Source organism: Oncorhynchus mykiss, chromosome 27 (assembly GCF_013265735.2).
Source record: "Oncorhynchus mykiss isolate Arlee chromosome 27, USDA_OmykA_1.1, whole genome shotgun sequence".
Taxonomy (NCBI): domain Eukaryota; kingdom Metazoa; phylum Chordata; class Actinopteri; order Salmoniformes; family Salmonidae; genus Oncorhynchus; species Oncorhynchus mykiss.
Window position 1 is genome coordinate 25,732,613 of NC_048591.1, and position 20,874 is coordinate 25,753,486.

General features: G+C 42.7%; 1 protein-coding gene across 1 annotated transcript; it reads right to left on the reverse strand.

Annotated features, from left to right (window-relative positions):
- Positions 1-319: 319 nt before the first annotated feature.
- Positions 320-6,897, reverse strand: kcnj1a.1 (potassium inwardly rectifying channel subfamily J member 1a, tandem duplicate 1). The gene is made up of 2 exons (XM_021588233.2): positions 6,735-6,897; positions 320-2,231 (listed from the first exon to the last, which is right to left on the reverse strand). The coding sequence occupies exon 2, from the start codon at positions 2,212-2,214 to the stop codon at positions 1,114-1,116; it is 1,101 nt and encodes a 366-aa protein (XP_021443908.1). The 5' UTR covers positions 2,215-2,231; positions 6,735-6,897; the 3' UTR covers positions 320-1,113.
- Positions 6,898-20,874: the final 13,977 nt, after the last annotated feature.

Consider the following 20,874-nt stretch of genomic DNA (forward strand, 5'->3'; position numbering starts at 1 on the left):
AGACGTTACTAATGTTTTGTACACTCAGTTTATATATGAACTATTTAGCAGTCTTATGGCTATTTAGCAGTTTTATGGCTTGGGGGTAGAAGCTGTCTCGGAGCTTGTTGGTCCGAGAGCCGATGCTCTGGTTTCTTGTTTGTTTATGGTCTCATACAGTTTGTTGAGTTTCAGAGTGATATTGGCTTGTGGAGGAATATATATGGCCGTAATGATTACGGATGAGAACTCTCTTGGTAGATAAAAGGGTCTGCAGCTTACTATGAGGAATTCTATATCAGTTGAGCAAAAGCTAAAGATTTTCTTCACACTGGAAGCGGAGGACCAGTTGTTTATTTTGAAGAGAGACACCCCTCTCCCTTTGGACTTGCCAGAGGCTGCGTTCATCCGACTATGCCGCTGAAAGGAGAAACAGCAGAGTCCTACGAAAATAGTCATACAGCCACGTCTCTGCAAAGCATATAATATTGAACAAAGTAGAGGGTCAGAGGGTCAAGATGGTAATGGTGAGAGGTTAGCATGTCTAGGGGTATGATCTTTGACCCTGGGTAACTTTCTCTCTCATCATTCTTCATGATATATTCAGGATTATTTCTAATCATGGTACCATTCACAATAATGTAGAAGTGTTTAGAAGCATATTATATTCTTATTTGCAATAAAACTCACTCCAGAATGACACAATGCATTATTTACCATTCATTTCTGTTGAGCTCAAAATAATCTGAAACACAACCAAGACAAACTGCAAATACATCCAACAAGTTTGTAGAGTCACAAGCTTGATGTAGTCATTGCGTGCTAGGAATATGGAAACAAATACTAAACTTTTGACTACTTTATAAATAAGAATCTTAGGGAAGTCAATAGTTTTGACCCCAATATATTACTTGTTAAACAAAATCTCTTTCTCTGAGCAATTTCCTTAGTATAAAATCATATAATTGCATAAATTATAGCTCAGTATTTGAATGAATTATTTTAAAGTCAATATTGGTCATCTTTATAAAGGGTGTCAATCATTTCAAACCCTACTGTATATATAAATATTACAAGATAAAAAAATATCTTCACATATTGCCATCCAAAAGTTCACATCTTGGTTATATTAAATTATTCTAGGATATCAATAACTTCAAATCCAACATTGTCAATGGCATTAATGGAGGGGAGGTGATGTCCCATTATGTTGTGGAAGCAGTAGGCACAGTGTGCAGTGGCAACAGACGCTACCTTGGAGAAGTTGGAGAAGTCCACTCTGTACTTGCCCTCTTTGCTGCGGGAGATGATGGGTAGGAAGTTGTAACCCCACATGATCTCCTGAGGAATGAAGGAAGTCCTGACCTGGCAGGCTGAGCTGGTGGTCTCGGCTGTACCCTCCAGAAAAACCACCAGCTCAAACTCCTGCTTACGGAGAGTGTCCACTGCCATCTCAAAAAAAGGGCTAGCCTTGTCAATCACATGGTAAAGTGTGAGAGGGCACACAAAGAAGAGGTTGTCCTTCCCAGCATCCATCCTGAACTCAATGTTCACCTGGTCCATGATGATTGTCTCCCCATCGGGTTTGACTGTTGTCCTCAACAGCTTGCCGTAGATCTGGCTCCCGATCATCAGGGTCTTGCGTAAGTTGGCCACTCTTATCATAAGGCAAAGGAAGTCCTTCTTAGGACAGATGACAGCCATCTCACTGAATGAGATGGTCTTGGCCCTTTTCTTAGGGAGGGATATCTTGGACACGATGATTCCACACATGAAGCAGTGTATGAGGGCCCCTATGAGAGTCTGGATAATGATGAGGGCTACAGCACCAGGACATTGGGGGGTGACAGCGCGTACACCATACCCGATGGTGGTCTGGGTCTCCAGGGAGAAGAGGAAGGCCGTAGTCAGACCGTAGACGTTCCACATACAGGGGGTGTGGTTGCTTGGGGGGTTCTGCCATGTCAGGTCCCCGTTGTTCCGGGCGACCCAGAACCACAGCAGGCTGAAAATGAACCAGCTCAGGGTGAATGAGGCGATGAAGAAGAAGAGGACAAAGCGCCAGCGGAACTCTACGAAGGTCGTCCAGAAGTCCACGAGGAAGGCAAAGTGGTTGCCGTACTTCACATTGCCGAATTCAATGTTGCAGTGGCCATCTTTGGTCACCAGCCGGCTTCTGCGGATTCTTCGCTCCACCAGGTGGTCCTGGATGTGCTTCCGGATGCCAAACACCATTTTCTAGGTCCTGTCGTCTGTTAGAGAGGACAATTTGTTATTTAACACACCCAGACAAATACATCAATATCCTTGTCATCCAAGAACTGTTAGATATATACAGACTGGATACTATTAATACAGAACACTGGAGGTTTTCATTAATATGTTTAATCTTCAAGATAAACCTTCATTCGACCCTGTAACCTATACCTCCCTGTACGCCAGTCATGAAATTCAAGGTGTCTTAAAACTGCAGACTAAATATTCATATTTTGTTCAAGACTCTTGGATGCTTTGAATTGAATGGAACAAATTATAAACTAGAATTCAATGATAAATAATGTCATTTGCCGTCAATATCATTGTTCTTCAAATTAAATTGCTGCCCTTCACAACTTTCGTAAAGCAATAATGACAAACCAAGCATTGGTCTATAAGAGGATGTAAGAGATAATGGAGTTGCGTAACATTCACGCTTGGATCCAGACTTATGAAATAGTTCATGTTTTACCTCCTTTAATTCTTAATTTCACACATCGTTAGTGAACTAATTAGGTAAAACATAAGGTAAAAGTCCCACTGACCTTAATTCTCATCAAAATATAAATATGTGAAACAACTTAGTAGCACAAACGCCCCTGTCAATCTATGATCAATTAAATGATTTCACCTGCCCCAACCATCAGTCGTATTACTTACTTAAAGTGTTGCTCTAGTTACTAGCAGTTGCTATGTATCACTTGCACATGTGAATCTACACGTAAATCCTGCAATCCTGTAATCCTGGGCACATACCATAGTTAAGACCCCAAGTCATTACAGAAAAGTTATTGTTGAAACATTTCACTCCACTGGCCCAAATCAGTCAGATAACCATAACCTTCCTAAAAAACATAATCATCTAGCCTACTACAACTATATACAGTTGAAGTCGGACGTTTCCATACACCTTAGCCAAATACATTTATACTCAGATTTTCACAATTCCTGACATTTCATCCTAGTAAAGATTCCCTGTCTTAGGTCAGTTAGGATCACCACTTTATTTTAAGAATGTGAAATATCAGAATAATAGTTGAGAGAATGATTTATTTCAGCTTTTATTTATTTCATCACATTCCCAGTGGGTCAGTAGTTTACATACACTCAATTAGTATTTGGTAGCATTGCCTTTAAATTGTTTCTCTTGGGTCAAACATTTCGGGTAGTCCTCCACAAGCTTCCCATAATAAGTTGGGTGAATTTTGGCCCATTCAGAGCTGGTGTAACTGAGTCAGGTTTGTTGGCCTCCTTGCTCGCACACTCTTTTTCAGTTCTGCCCACAAATGTTCTATAGGATTGATGTCAGGGCTTTGGCGTTCTTCGACTTGCAAGCCTCCCCCTTTTTCCTCCAAACATAACAATGGGCAATATGGCCAAACAGTTATATTTTTGTTTCATCAGACCAGAGGACATTTCCCCAAAAAGTACAATCTTTGTCCCCATGTGCAGTTGCAAACTGTAGTCTGGCTTTTTTATGGCCGTTTTGGAGCAGTGGCTTCTTCCTTGCTGAGTGGCCTTTCAGGTTTTGTTGATATAAGACTCGTTTTACTGTGGATATAGATACTTTTGTACCTGTTTCCTCTAGCAACTTCACAAGGTCCTTTGCTGTTGTTCTGGGATTGATTTGCACTTTTCCCACCAAAGTACGTTCCTTCATGCGTCTCCTTCATGAGCTGTATGACGGTTGCATGGTCTCATGGTGTATATACTTGCGTACTATTGTTTGTACAGATGAATGTGATACCTTCAGGCATTTGGAAATTGCTCCCAAGGATGAACCAGACTTGTGGAGGTCTACAATTTATTTTCTGAGGTCTTGGCTGATTTCTTTTGATTTTCCCATGATGTCAAGCAAAGAGGCACTGATTTTGAAGGTAGGCCTTGAAATACATCGACAGGTACAACTCCAATTGACTCAAATGATGTCAATTAGCCTATCAGAAGCTTCTAAAGCCATGACATAATTTTCTAGAATTTTCCAAGCTGTTTAAAGGAACTGTCAACATAGTGTATGTAAACTTCTTACCCACTGGAATTGTGATACAGTGAATTATAAGTGAAATAATCTGTCTGTAAACAGTTGTTGGAAAAATGACTTGTGTCATTCACAAAGTAGATGTATTAACCGACTTGCCAAAACTATAGTTTGTTAACAAGCAATTTGTGGAGTGGTTGAAAAACAAGATTTAATGACTGCAACCTAAGTGTATATAAACTTCCAACATCAACTGTAGATAGCACAGAATTATTTGATTGATGGTCCCTGGCAAGATATCAGGAATCAAGGTAAGACCCAAGTGCAGACTGGGCAGGCAAACGACAAGTCAAGGCAGGCAGGGGTTGATTATCCAGAGTAGTAGCAAAGGTGCAGGACGGCAGGCAGGCTCAGGGTCAGGGACAGGGGCAGGCTGAAATCAGTTATCCAGAGGTGGAGCAAAGGTACAGCATGGCAGGCAGGCTCAGTGACAGGCAGAGGCTCAGATGACAGGCAGAGTGGTCAGGCGGGCGGGTACAGGGTCAGGACAGGCAAGGGTCAAAAGCCCGGTGGACGAGAAAAAGAAAGTCAGGGAAAAAACAGGAGCTGACAGGGCTCCTGTCTTTTGTGCTATTATGTTGGGGGTTTTGCATTATTTCTAACTTATTTTGTACATCATTTTTCTGCAAACGTATTTTATGGCAAAAAAGAGCTTCTGGATATCAGGACAGCGATCACTCACTTCGGATTAGACAAAGATTCTTTCTTCAACAAGCAGGACGTACAGGACATTCTCCGAACCCCCGACAAGGCCAACATCCCAGTTATTTGCAAGAGGAAGAGAAGCAGGTACAGAGGACACAGGGTGGGATACCTCGTGAGGATCCGCAGAAGGTGAGTACGAATGCAGCTGCCGTTACCGTCAATATTACTCGCCAACGTGCAATCATTGGACAATAAATTAGACGAGGTACGAACACGAATATCCTACCAACGGGACATCAAAAACTGTAATATCCTATGTTTCACGGAATTGTGGCTGAATGATAACATGGATTTTCAGCTAGCGGGATATATGAGGGGACAAGAGGGGACGAGAAGGGGGCGGTCTGTGCATATTTGTAAACAACAGCTGGTGCACGAAATCTATGGAAGTCTCTAGATTTTGCTCTCCTGAAGTATAGTATATTGAGATAAATTGCAGGCTACACTACTTCCCTAGAGAGTTTTCAGCTATACTTTTCGTGGTTCTTTATTTACCACCACAGACAGATGCTGGCACTAAGACCGTACTCAGTTCTACCTAATTTCCCTCAACATGTTAAATGTGCAACCAGAGGGAAAACCATTTGAGATCACCTGTACTCCACAAACAGAGTAGGTGGTGGTTGGTTGGTTGGATGGGCTATTTACAGGGTCAGGGTGGTGGTGCGCTTGTTAGGCCAAACACTGAGTTGGATGGTGGTGTGCTTGTTATGGAGTGTTGTGCACAAAATGACCAGTGCCATAAGCTGGTGCGTTTGTTTCTACGCTCAAAGCTTGGAAACGTCCTGCCTTTCACAAACAAAAATCCAATAATCACGCACTGTTTTGTTGTGAAGCTTTTCTCTCTGGACCTCACAACCCTTTCACACCTAATCATTATTTCTTCTGCACAAATTCTGAGATCATTTCAGGTTTACTTTGATATGATCCTTGGCTGATGCATTACAATAATATACTTTTGAAATAGTGATAATTTTATTAGTATTGTATGGTTCAGTTGTCATTCCAGTAATAACTCTTCGACAATGAATGATTTCCTCTGGAAAATCATATAATCATTTATTTCGGCATAATACACACTGTTCTGCAACCAATGACAAGGTAATAGGGAACATTTCCACCCTTGTAATCATCAGTTTGTGATTAAGTGCAATGTCATGACTACATTTATTCACATTTTATTGTTTGAGCCAATTAAATACTTCACTCAATATTTACACTGATAAATGTAAGCAGATGTTGTATAATTTGCATCCACAGTGAGAGGTCAGAAAGTTTGCAAATTATGTTCCCCTTTTGAGAGAGAGACTGTGGTTACTGTAAATATCGCAAATAACAATAACAATAAAACCAATATTTCTCCCAGGACCATTTCCTTTTAATGTTAAGATCCTCAACAATTTACAAGACCACAAACTAGCCAATACATGCACCTGCATAGAAAGCTTGGAGTGGAGTCAGATCAATCCCATTAAGAATTTGTTCTTAACTGACTTGCCTAGTTAAATAAAAGTTAAATAAAATAAAATTACATACAATATGTTTACTGGCAGACATGTCACTTTTCACTGATAGTGTTTCTTGGAAGCAAGAAGAACATTAGTGGAATGTCAATTAAAAATATTTGCAACACATATTTGTAGAAGAGAGTAGCTGTAACACGGCAAGCTCACCCTAGGCTCAAAGTCGGTGCATTGAAACATGATAGATATCATCATTACACTGTTGTTATAACAGGAGAATACCAAGTACTCACTGGATGATACTGGTCCAACTACAGAAGATGAGATCCTGTCAGTGTGGAAACTGTGGAAATACAAAGTTGTGTTGCACACGGGATCCCCTCTGTCTCCGTCTCTCTCCCAGCCAGTCTCTGAGGGTGTGCCCTTTGAACTGTAGTTAGTGTTCTGACAGCTCTCTCAGTGCTACAGATGTGTGTGCTTTTATACCACTTGGGATTGGAATCACATCAGGTGATGTTTACACACACACACACACAAACATAAAGTAGGCTACCAGTACAGCCCTCCAGCAGGACTGTTGCGTGGGCATGTGTTTACCCCACACAGCGCCAGTACCCAGGTCCAGCCTGACTGCCCCCTGCTACACCACCCGTGTCTTGGGCAGGGCTCTCAATGTCTAGATCAAGAGGAAGCTGTTTACAGTACACACACATGCACAATCACACACACGTGCTTGTATTTGCTGTTAAGTCAAATAGTGTTACTGCATTTCAAATGAAATAAAATAAAATGGTATTTGTCACATGCACCGAATACAACAGGTCTAGGTAGACCTTACAGTGAAATGCTTAACCCTTAACCAACAATGCAGTTTTAAGAAAATACCTTAAAAAGTAAGAAATAAAAGTAACAAATAATTAAAGTGCAGCAGTAAAATAACAATTGCGAGGCTATCCGGTACCGCTTGCTGTGCGGTAACAGAGAGAACAGTCTATCACTTGGGTGGCTGGAGTCTTTGACAATTTTTAGGGCCTTCCTCTGACACTGCCTGGTATAGAGGTCCTGGATGGCAGGAGGATCTGGAGGATCTGGAGAAGGTCTGTATGGAGGAGTGGGCCAAAATCCCTGCTGCAGTGTGTGTAAACCTGGTCAAGAACTACAGGAAACGTATGATCTCTGTAATTGCAAACACAGGTTTCTGTACCAAATATTAAGTTCTGCTTTTCTGATGTATCAAATACTTATGTCATGCAATAAAATGCAAATTAATTACTTAAAAATCATACAATGTGATTTTCTGGATTTTTGTTTTAGATTCCGTCTCTCACAGTTGAAGAAAATCACAAACCTCTACATGCTTTGTAAGTAGGAAAAACTGCAAAATCGGCAGTGTATCAAATACTTGTTCTCCCCACTGTAGATATATTTTTTTATACCTTCATTTAACTCGGCAAGGCAGTTAAGAACAAATTCTTATTTTCAATGACGGCCTAGGAACAGTGGGTTAACTGCCTGTTCAGGGGCAGAGCAACAGATTTGTACCTTGTAAACTTGGGGGTTTGAACTTGCAACAGTTACTAGTCCAACGCTCTAACCACTAAGCTACCCTGCCGCCCCAATATCAACGGTACTGTTCCTGTTATACCTTGTTGTGGCTTGCAGGCTTTCCTCAGGACACACCAGACACACTGTGGCTGCAGGTTACCATGCTGGCATCTTACGTTTTTATGTTTGTTTGTATTTTACCTCCTTTTCTCCCCAATTGTGTGGTATCCAATTGTTTTATTGGCTACTATCTTGTCTCATCGCTACAACTCCCATACGGGCTCGGGAGAGACGAAGGTCGAAAGCCATGCGTCCTCCGAAACACAACCCAACCAGCCGCACTGCTTCTTAACACAGCGCGCATCCAACCCGGAAGCCAGCTGCACCAATGTGTCGGAGGAAACACTGTGCACCTGGCGACCTGGTTAGCGTGCCCTGCGCCCGGCCCCCTACAGGAGTCGCTGGTGCGCGATGAGACAAGGATATCCCTACCGGCCAAACCCTCCCTAATTCGGACGACGCTAGGCCAATTGTGCGTCGCCCCATGGACCTTCCGGTCACGTCCGGCTGCGACAGAGCCTGGGCTCAAACCCAGAGTCTCTGGTGGCACAGCTAACACTGCGATGCAGTGCTCTAGACCACTGCGGTCCCATGCTAGACCGCTCCAGTCCCATGCTGGCATCTTAGAAGTGCAGGTATAGACTCTCAGAGTCACATAGAGAGTGTGCGTGTGTGCGTGTGTGTGTGTGTGTGTGTGTGTGTGTGTGTGTGTGTGTGCGCCCGTGCGTGCGTGTGCGTGTGCGTGTGTGCATGCTTCCCTTCCTCCCCTGCCTTGCTAGAACAGGTTGCATTACCTAGGTCCATGGCACGTCCTCCCCTCCCAAGACTTCATGACAATTAAGAAGCCGTCTAGCTTGAAGAAAGTAATTACACCGAAGTGAAAGAAAAGGCCTAAATTGAATCTGAGCCTGAAAATCAATTCCTTTCTCCAGCGGCCTTTCTCACCCTGTTCTGTTCTGTGAAGGTGCAGTGGCGTGTGTTATGATATGAGTGCCAATGTAATTTCTTACAGATGTAGGATCTTAATTTGATCACCCTGATGCAGGACATTTTAAACTTGTGTTGTTTTTGAGGTTTAAAAAGTATTCAAAAATGTGTCATTACCACTTTCAGACGTGATTTTCCCTTACGAAATATGTATCAACCCATACAAAAATGTCCAGTCATTATAATCCACATTATAATTCACATTTCCTGTTTTGTTTTCTTGCTTTCTTGCTGTTGCAAACAGGCTCAAATTAAGATCCTACATCTGTAGAATGTTATGAGCCACTAAGAGGTGGAAAGAGCACCATTTGTAAGACAGAACATTAAGTTAAAGCCCAACAAGCTCTTCCTATTGTTCCCTCTGACTGGTTTAGTTTCTCCATGTCTGCTGTTGTAGATACCACCACACCATAACTAGATCCCCTTTCATTTACAATTACAGGTACAGTTCTTCACATTTAGCTGGTGTTTGTTTGGGTGGTAGAAAACCCCGTTACAAGAGATGACTTACACAACAAGCCTCTTTCTCCAGCCCAGCCAACAGCCACAGCCGGTACTAGTTATTCACCTCAATAACAAACCTGCAGCGATACTTGCAACTGTACATGCACACAGAGCACAGCAGCTGTCAGTGCAATTCTTCAATTATTTACTGTTATACTTATTCTCTCCACGGTGTCAGTGTCAGGGCTATCCTTCACACGCACAACACACAATCTTGTGGAAGTGGTCTAGTCTTCCAGTCGAATGCATCCTTGCTTTCTGTTTTGAAGTTGAAATCCCAACCATATTCTAGAGAAATGTTTGCAGTTCTCAATTTAAATAGTGTCTCTGATTGGAGGTAGAAAGCTAGAGAACCAGTACTTCAAAAACAATCTGACAATCTTTTTAACTGAGGTGTCGCAGATAAATTGTTCAGTGGTCCTGGAATGTTAACTTTTATCTCCCCATGTGATTTATGTTAAGATCCCCATAGAGGAAATGAAAGTGTCCGAACAACGGGATAAAAACACACTACATGAGATTGAGTAGACCTGGATGAATAATGTATCCACATAAAAGAAGTAGGTCCATGCACGATTAGATAATTCATCATTTAAACACCAATAGATGTTCTCTTTCCCATAAGTTAGCTCTTGTAACAAACATGTGTACGTATATTGATGTTTGGCTGGTAAATGGATGGTCTAATCTGGTGTTGTTCTTGAAATATCCTTTCACTCTTTGACCAGCAGCTCAATCCAAGGCAATGATCTACAAGAGCTGTATGCTCAAGATGTTTGTGTTTATTGAAGTCAGTCCTATCACAGACGATAAATGAATAATTGAACCATTTTCTGGTGCCAACAGATATGCTTCATTACGAATGTATCATTGCCATGCAATTAATAATGGTGGCCCTCTGCTTAATACCAAATGCAAAAGGATAATTTAGTGAAGAGGAGAAATATTGTAGACATTAATGCAGGGACTGACCTTAAAAGCAGTTAAAACCTATAACTTTCTGTTGCACTGTTTAGTCAGCCAGCAGAGCAGCGTGATTATGGAATATCATTTAAGTTTTTTAATCAATCTCTCCCTCCCTTCCTCCATTCCTCCATAGTCCCGTTTCTTCCATGATGAGGAGTTTATATGTGGTGTGAGTCATTGGCGTGCTCTGATTTCCCTGCTCTGCTTCCGCCTTGTCCTCGTGCATGGTCCTTCTTGTTCCTGGGAGCTGGTAACATTTCAGTTCATTGGGGTGCCATGCGCTCTGACAAGAGGATCAATCACAACTAATGAACCCTGTGAAAATGCAGTGGAATGCAAAGGAGGGAGGGTGGGAGGTGTCTGACCCATTTTCAAGGGTCACATCCAACAACCCTGTGGCCTGACCTCCCATCAGTCCACGGTAAATGAGGACAGGGCTTGAGTAAAGGGTCAGACCAATGGTCCCTGGATGTGAAGGAGATGTGCAGTCAACCTCCAGGTCCATCAATTACAGCAATACTGTATAGCTGTTCTCAATGACCTGTTTTTACTACATTGAACAAAAATATAAACACAACATGCAACAAGTTCAACAATTTTACTGAGCTACAGTTCATATAAGAAAATCAGTCAATTTAAATCAATTCATTAAGACCTAATATATGGATGTCACATGACTGGGAATAGATATTAATCTGTTGGTCGCAGATACCTAAAAAAAATGGTAGGGGTGTGGATTAGAAAACCAGTCAGCATCTGGTGTGACCACCATTTGCGTCATGCAGTGCGACAGATCTCTTCAATGGCTATGCGAAGTTGCTGGATATTCGCGGGAAATGGAACACACTGTTTTACATGTCGATCCAGAGCATCCCAAATGTGTTCAATTGGTGGGTATACAGGCCATGGAATAACTGTGACATGTTCAGCTTCCAGGAATTGTATACAGATCCTTGCAACATGGGGCCGTTCATTATCATGCAGAAACATGAGGTAATGGTGGCGGATGAATGGCACAACAATGGGCCTCAGGATCTCGTCACAGTATCTCTGTGCATTAAAATTAACATAGATAAAATGCAATTGCGTTCATTGTCCGTATCTTATGTCTGCCCATACCATGACCTCACCGCCATCATGGGGGCACTCTCTTCACAACGTTGACATCAGCAAACCACTCGCTCACACAACGCCATACAAGCTGTCTGCCATCTACCTGGTACAGTTGAAACGGCAATTCATCTGTGAAGAGCTCACTTCTCCAGCGTGCCAATGGCCATCGAAGGTGAGCATTTGCACACTGAAGTTGGTTACGACACCAAACTGTAATCAGGTCAAGAACCAGATGAGGATGACGAGCATGCAGATGAGCTTCCCTGAGACTGTTTCTGACAATTTGTGCAGAAATTCTTCGGTTATGCAAACCCACAGTTTCATCAGCTGTCCAGGTGGCTGGTCTTAGACGATCCCACAGGTGAAGAAGCTGGATGTGGTGGTCCTGGGCTGGCGTGGTTACACGTGATCTGCGGTTATGAGGTCGGTCGGCTTATGGTAGAGAAATTAACATTAAATTCTCTGGCAACAGCTCTGGTGGACATTCCTACAGTCAGCATGCCAATTGCATGCTCCCTCAAAACTTTAGATATCTGTGGCATTGTGTTTGTGTGACAAAACTGCACATTTTAGAGTGGCAATTTCTTGTCCCCAGCACAAGGTGCACCTGTGTAATGATCATGCTGTTTAATCATCTTCTTGATATGCCACACCTGTCACATGGATGGATTATCTTGGCAAAGAAGAAGTGCTCACTAACTGGGATGTAAACAAATTTGAGCACAACATTTTGAAGAAATAAGGTTTTTGTGCATACAGTATGGAACGTTTCTGTGATCTTTTATTTCAGCTCATGAAACATGGGACCAACACTTTTACATGTGGCGTTTATATTTTTGTTCAGTGTACATGGCTAAATTAATTAGTTAGAACATGTAATGTATTTTCTTTCCATTCACAGTATCCCATCATGCTCTTATAGAGTGGGTTAGGGTTAGGGTTAGGGTTGTGTGCACAGTAAACACAGTTTTCCTATTTACTATTGGGATCCAATGTAGCTCACAAAAATAGCGCAACTCCATTGTAAATACAGTTTATCACATGTCTACTCATGGGTATGGAAATGGCTGAATTAATGAATAAAAAGTCCCCCAGAATAAATGTACATAATACTATGGTTCTGGAAATAAACTATTGTCTTCAAGCTTGAAACTTAAAATTGCTGTACAATACGTTTCTCCCTTGACACCATGCTAATATAAACTTCCCATGCACCCAGATCCCATCCACTCTCCCTCTCTCCTCTCCCTCTCCCCCAATGGGAGCTTTACATGAGAGATGCGCTGATGGCTCTAATGACCTTGACATAAAGCCCTTAAATTCAATAACATTTTATTTTATTGACTTTAGTTTTCAAAGCAAGTGAAATAGATAATAAACAACAGTGAAATAAACAATTCAAAATTAACAGCAAACATTACACCTGGTTAAATAAAGGTGAAATTTAAAAAAATAAACTCACAAAAGTTCCAAAACAATAAAGACATTTCAAATGTCACATTGTGCCTATATACAGTGTTGTAATGATGTACAAATAGTTAAAGTACAAAAGGGAAAATAAATAAACAAAAATATAGGTTGTATTTACAAGTGTTTGTTCTTTCCTGGTTTCCCTTTTCTTGTGGCAACAGGTCACAAATATTTTTTGTTGTGTTTTTTTTGTTGTTGAATTTGACCCCTTTTTCTCCCCAATTTCGTGGTATCCAATTGTTAGTAGCTACTATCTTGTCTCATCGCTACAACTCCCGTACGGGCTTGGGAGAGACGAAGGTTGAAAGTCATGCGTCCTCCGATACACAACCCAACCAAGCCGCACTGCTTCTTAACACAGCGCGCATCCAACCCGTGTGCACTGCGCCAGGTCTGCCTTCGGTGGCCTCTCTCAATAGCAGGCTAGGCTCATCAAGTCTTTACATAGCCAAATATTTAATTTTGGGTCAGTCCCAGTGGTCAGGTATTCTGCCACTGTGTACTCTCTGTTAGGGCCAAATAGTACTCTAGTGTGCTCTGTTTTAAAAAACATATATTTCCAATGTGTCAAGTAATCTCATGATTTGATTGTGTTGATGTCCTGGGGCTCTGTGGGGTCTGTTTGTGTTAGTGAACAGAGCCCCAGGACCAGCTTGCTTAGGGGGAACTTCTTTAAGTTAATTGCTCTGTAAGTGATGGCTTTGTTATGGAACATGTGGGAATTGCTTCCTTTTGTAGAAATTGTAGAATTTAACAGCTCTTTTCTTGGATTTTGATAATTAGGGGGGTCTAAATCTGCTCTGCATGCATTATTTGGTGTTCGACATTGTACACTGAGGATATTTTTGCAGAATTCAGAATGCAGAGTTTTAATTTGGTGTTTGTCCCTTGTTGTGAATTATTGGTTGATGAGCGGACCCCAGAACTCACAACCATGAAGGGCAATGATTTCTATAACTTATTGAAGTATTTTTATCCAGATCCTAATTGGTATGTTGAATTTTATGTTCCTTTTGATGGCATAGAAGGACCTTCTTGCTTTGATTTCAATCATTCACAGCTTTGTGGAAGGTACCTGTGGCGCTGATGTTTAGGTTGAGGTATGTAGCGTTTTTTGTATGCTCTAGGGCAATGGTGTCTAGATGGAATTTGTATTTGTGGTCCTGGCGACTGGACCTTCTTCCAACACCTTTATTTTTGTCTTGCTGATATTTACTGTCAGGGCCCCGGTCTGACAGAATCTGTGCAAAAGATCTAGGTGCTGCTGTAGGCCCTCCTTGGTTGGGAACAGAAGAACCAGGACATCAGCAAACAGAATACACAGATTCTAGTAGGGTGAGGCTGGGTGCTGCAGACTATTCTAGTGCCCTCACCAATTCATTGATATATATGTTGAAGAGGGTGGGACTTAAACTGCATCCCTGTCTCAGCCCTGGCCCCGTGGGAAGAAATGTGTGTGTTTTTTGCCTGTTTTAACCGCACACTTGTTGTTTGTTTATAATGTCGTATGTTTATCCCCCAACACCACTTTCCATCAATTTGTATAGTAGACACTCATGCCAAATTGAGTCAAGGGCTTTTTTTTAAATCAACAAAGCATGAGAAGACTTTGCCTTTGTTTTTGTTTGTTTGTTTGTCAATTAGGCTGTGCATGGTGAATACGTGGTCTGTCATAAGATAATTTGGTAATAGCCAATTTGACATTTCCTCAGTACATTGTTTTCACTGAGGGAATGTAAGAGACTGCTGTTAATGATAATGCAGAGGATTTTCCCATAGTTGCTGTTGACGCATATCCCACAGTAGTTATTGGGGTCAAATTTGTCTCCACTTTTGTGGATTGGGGTGATCAGTCCTTGGTTCCAAATATTGGGGAAGATGCCAGAGCTAAGGATGATGTAAAAGAGTTTTAGTATAGCCAATTGGAATTTGTTGTCTGTATATTTGATCATTTCATTGAGGATACCATCAACACCACAGGCCTTTCTGGGTTGGAGGGTTTTTATTTGTCCTGTAGTTCATTCAAGGTCATTAGAGAATCCAGTGGGTTCTGGTAGTCTTTAATAGTTCAGATTTGTATGAAGATCATGTATATGTTTTTGTTGTTTGTTCTTTGTTATAAAGCCAAAAAGATTGGAGAAGTGGTTTACCCATACATCTCCATTTTGGATTGATAACTCTTTGTGTTGTTGTTTGTTTAGTATTTTCCAATTTTCCCAGAAGTGGTTAGTCTCTGGATTCTTCCATTACATTGAGCTGTTTTCTGACACGCTGTTCCTTCTTTTTCCATAGTGTATTTCTGTGTTGTGTATTTCTGTGTTGTTTTAGTGATTCACAATAGTGAAGGCGTAGACTCAGGTTTTCAAGGTCTCTATGTTTTTGGTTGGACAGGTTTCTCAATTTCTTTCTTAGATTGTTGCATTCTTCATCAAACCATTTGTCATTGTTGTCCATTTTCTTCGGTTTTCTATTTGAGATTTTTAGAATTGATAGGGAAGCCGAGAGGTCAAATATACTCTTAAGATTTTCTACTTCCACGTTTACACCTTCCCGATTACAGTGGAACTTTTTGTCCAGGAAGTTGTCTGAAAGGGATTGAATTTGTTGTTGCCTAATTGTTATTTAGTAGGTTTCCAAACTACATTCCTTCCATCTATAGCATTTCTTAATATTACTCAGATCCTTTGGCTTTGATGCCTCATGATTGAGTATTGCTCTGTTCAAGTATACTGTGATCTCTCTCTCTCTTTCTCGTTACCTCTCTCTCTACCTATCCTCTCTCTCCCTATCCTCTATCTCCCTATAATCTCTACCTATCTCTCTCTCTCTCTCTCTCTCTCTTATCTCCCTATACTCTCTCTCTCCAAATAATCTCTACCTATCTCTCTCTCCACATAATCTCTCTCTCTCTCTCTCTCTCCCTCCACATAATCTCTCTCTCTCTAAATAATATCTCTCTCCACATAATCTCTCTCTCTGTCTCTCTCAATTCAATTCAATTCAATTCAAGGGCTTTATTGGCATGGGAAACATGTGTTAACATTGCCAAAGCAAGTGAGGTAGACAACATACAAAGTGAATATATAAAGTGAAAAACAACAAAAATGAACAGTAAACATTACACATACAGAGGTTTCAAAACAGTAAAGACATTACAAATGTCATATTATATATATATATATACAGTGTTTTAACAATGTACAAATGGTTAAAGGACACAAGATAAAATAAATAAGCATAAATATGGGTTGTATTTACAATGGTGTGTGTTCTTCACTGGTTGCCCTTTTCTCGTGGCAACAGGTCACAAATCTTGCTGCTGTGATGGCACACTGTGGAATTTCACCCAGTAGATATGGGAGTTTTTCAAATTTGGATTTGTTTTCGAATTCTTTGTGGATCTGTGCAATCTGAGGGAAATATGTCTCTCTAATATGGTCATACATTGGGCAGGAGGTTAGGAAGTGCAGCTCAGTTTCCACCTCATTTTGTGGGCAGTGAGCACATAGCCTGTCTTCTCTTGAGAGCCATGTCTGCCTACGGCGGCCTTTCTCAATAGCAAGGCTATGCTCACTGAGTCTGTACATACTCAAAGCTTTCCTTAATTTTGGGTCAGTCACAGTGGTCAGGTATTCTGCCGCTGTGTACTCTCTGTTTAGGGCCAAATAGCATTCTAGTTTGCTCTGTTTTTTTGTTAATTCTTTCCAATGTGTCAAGTAATTATCTTTTTGTTTTCTCATGATTTGGTTGGGTCTAATTGTGCTGTTGTCCTGGGGCTCTGTAGGGTGTGTTTGTGTTTGTGAACAGAGCCCCAGGACCAGCTTGCTTAGGGGCCTCTTCTCCAGGTTCATCTCTCTGTAGGTGATGGCTTTGTTATGGAAGGTTTGTGAATCACTTCCTTTTAGGTGGTTGTAGAATTGAACGGCTCTTTTCTGGATTTTGATAATTAGTGGGTATCGGCCTAATTCTGCTCTGCATGCATTATTTGGTGTTCTACGTTGTACACGGAGGATATTTTTGCAGAATTCTGCGTGCAGAGTCTCAATTTGGTGTTTGTCCCATTTTGTGAAGTCTTGGTTGGTGAGCGGACCCCAGACCTCACAACCATAAAGGGCAATGGGCTCTATGACTGATTCAAGTATTTTTAGCCAAATCCTAATTGGTATGTTGAAATTTATGTTTCTTTTGATGGCATAGAATGCCCTTCTTGCCTTGTCTCTCAGATCGTTCACAGCTTTGTGGAAGTTACCTGTGGCGCCGATGTTTAGGCCAAGGTATGTATAGTTTTTTGTGTGCTCTAGGGCAACAGTGTCTAGATGGAATTTGTATTTGTGGTCCTGGTGACTGGACCTTTTTTGGAACACCATTATTTTGGTCTTACTGAGATTTACTGTCAGGGCCCAGGTCTGACAGAATCTGTGCATAAGATCTAGGTGCTGCTGTAGGCCCTCCTTGGTTGGTGACAGAAGCACCAGATCATCGGCAAACAGCAGACATTTGACTTCGGATTCTAGCAGGGGGAGGCCGGGTGCTGCAGACTTTTCTAGTGCCCGCACCACTTCGTTGATATATATGTTGAAGAGGGTGGGGCTTAAGCTGCATCCCTGTCTAACCCCACTCTCTCTCTCTCTCTCCACATACTCTCTCCCTATACTCTCTACTTATCTCTCTCTCTCTCCACATACTCTCTCCCTATAATCTCTACCTATCTCTCTCTCCCTCCCTATCCTCTATCTCCCTATAATCTCTCTCTCCCTATCCTCTATCTCCTTATAATATCTCTCTCCACATAATCTCTACCTATCTCTCTCGCCACATAATCTCTCTCTCTCTACCTATCTCTCTCTGCACATAATCTCTCTCTCTCTCTATCTATCTCTCTTTCCACATAATCTCTCTCTCTCTCTCCCCACAGAATCTCTCTCTCTCTCTCTCTCTCTCTCTCTCTCTCTCTCTCCACATAATCCCTCTCTCTCTCTCTCTCCACATAGTCTCTAACTATCTCTCTCTCCACAAAATCTCTACCTATCTCTCTCTCTCCAAATAATCTCTACCTATCTCTCTCTCCACATAATCTCTACCTATCTCTCCACATAATCTCTCACTCTACCTATCTCTCTCTCCACATAATGTATCCTTCTACCTATCTCTCTCTCCACATAATCTCTCTCTCTCCACAAAATCTCTCCCTCTCTCTCTCTCTCTCCACATAATCTCTCTCTCTACCTATCTCTCTCTACCTAATCTCTCTATCCACATAATCTCTCTCTCTCTATATACTCTTTCTCTCTCTACCTCACACTCTCTCTACTTCACTCTCTCTCTACCTCTATCTCTCCCTATACTTCTCTCTCTCCATCTCTCTACCTCACTCTCTACCTCTCTCTCTCTCCCTCACTCTCTCTCTTCCTATATTCTTTCTCTCCCTATAAACTCTCTCTACTCTCTCTTTACTTCTCTCTCTCTACTTCTCTCTCTCTACCTCACTCTCTCCCTATACTTTTCTCTCTCCCCCTCTCTCCATCTCTCTACCTCACTCTCTACCTCTCTTTCTCTCCCACTCTCTCTCCCTCACTCTCTCTCTACCTCACTCTCTCTCTCCAAGTCACTCTCTCCCTCTCTCTCTCCCTCTCTCTTTCTCTCTCTCTATACTCTCTCTACCCCACTCTCTCTCCCTATCCTCTCTCCACCCCACTCTCTCTCTCCACGTCCCTCTCTCTCTCCTTCTCCCTCTCTCTCTCTCTCTCTACCTCTCTCTCCACATAATCTATATCTCTCTCTCTCCACATAATCTCTCTCTCTCTCCACATAATCTCTCTCTATCTCTCTCTCTCTCCACATCATCTGTCTCTCTCTCTCCCTCTCTCTCTCCCTCTCTCTCTCCCTCACTCTGTCATGTTGTGTCTTGTCTCTGTCCTTTCCCTTCACCCTGTCTCCCTCTGCTGGTCGTTGTTAGGTTACCTTTTCTCCCCCGCTTTCTCCCAGCTGTTCCTTGTCTCCTCTAACTACCCATTCACCCCGTTTCCCACCTGTTCCCTTTTTCCCTCTGATTAGGTCCCTATATCTCTCTCTGTTTCTGTTCCTGTCCTTGTCGGATTCTTGTTTGTGTTTCATGCCTGAGCCAGACTATCGTCATGTTTGCTGTAACCTTGTCCTGTCCTGTCGGAATCTGCCGGTCTATCTGAGCCTACCTATGTTTGGTTATTAAAGAAGCTCTGTTTAAGTTAGTTCGCTTTTGGGTCCTCATTCACTCACCATAACAGAAGAATCCGACCAAGAATGGACCCAGCGACTTCGGATCCTCTCCACTCAGCCGTCGGGATCCAGGGAGCGATGCTAGGCAGACACGAGCAGGAAGTGTCTGCTGCTCGACATGCCGTTGAGACCCTGGCCACCCAAGTCTCCAACCTCACAGAACAGGTTCACCATCTCCGCCTCGATCCACCGGCCACTTCCAGGGCTTTCGAATCTCCGGAGCCCAGAATCAATAACCCGCCGTGTTACTCTGGGGAGCCCACTGAATGCCGCTCGTTCCTCACCCAGTGTGATATTGTGTTTTCTCTCCAGCCCAACACTTACTCCAGGAGCACTGCTCGTGTCGCCTACGTCATATCTCTCCTTATTGGACGGGCTCGTGAGTGGGGCACGGCAATCTGGGAGGCAAGGGCTGAGTGTACTAACCAGTATCAGGACTTTAAGGAGGAGATGATACGGGTTTTTGATCGATCTGTTTTTGGGGAGGAGGCTTCCAGGGCCCTGTCTTCCCTATGTCAAGGTAATCGATCCATAACAGACTACTCTATTGAGTTTCGCACTCTTGCTGCCTCCAGTGGCTGGAACGAGCCGGCTTTGCTCGCTCGTTTTCTGGAGGGTCTCCGCGCAGAGGTAAAGGATGAGATTCTCTCCCGGGAGGTCCCTTCCAGCGTGGATTCCCTGATTGAACTCGCTATTCGCATTGAGCGACGGGTTGATCTGCGTCACCGAGCTCGTGGAAAGGAGCTCGCGTTCTCCGTTGCCCCCCTCTCCGCATCACTACCATCTTCCTCTGCCGGCTCGGGAGCTGAGCCTATGCAGCTGGGAGGTATCCGCATCTCGACTAAGGAGAGGGAACGGAGAATCACCAACCGCCTCTGTCTCTATTGCGGTTCTGCTGGTCATTTTGTCACTTCATGTCCAGTAAAAGCCAGAGCTCATCAGTAAGCGGAGGGCTACTGGTGAGCGCTACTACTCCTGTCTCTCCTTCAAGATCCTGCACTACCTTGTCGGTCCATCTACGCTGGACCGGTTCGTCAGCTTCCTGCAGTGCCTTAATAGACTCTGGGGCGGAGGGCTGTTTTATGGACGAGACCTGGGCTCGGGAACATGACATTCCTCTCAGACAGTTAAGGGAGTCCACGGCCTTGTTCGCCCTGGATGGTAGTCCTCTCCCCAGGATTCAGCGTGAGACGCTACCTTTAACCCTCACTGTTTCTGGTAATCATAGCGAAACCATTTCTTTTTTGATTTTTCGTTCACCTTTTACACCTGTTGTTTTGGGCCATCCCTGGCTAGTTTGTCATAATCCTTCCATTAATTGGTCTAGTAATTCTATCCTCTCCTGGAACGTCTCTTGTCATGTGAAATGTTTAATGTCTGCTATCCCTCCTGTTTCCTCTGTCTCTTCTTCACAGGAGGAGCCTGGTGATTTGACAGGGGTGCCGGAGGAATATCACGATCTGCGCACGGTGTTCAGTCGGTCCAGGGCCACCTCTCTTCCTCCACACCGGTCGTATGATTGTAGTATTGATC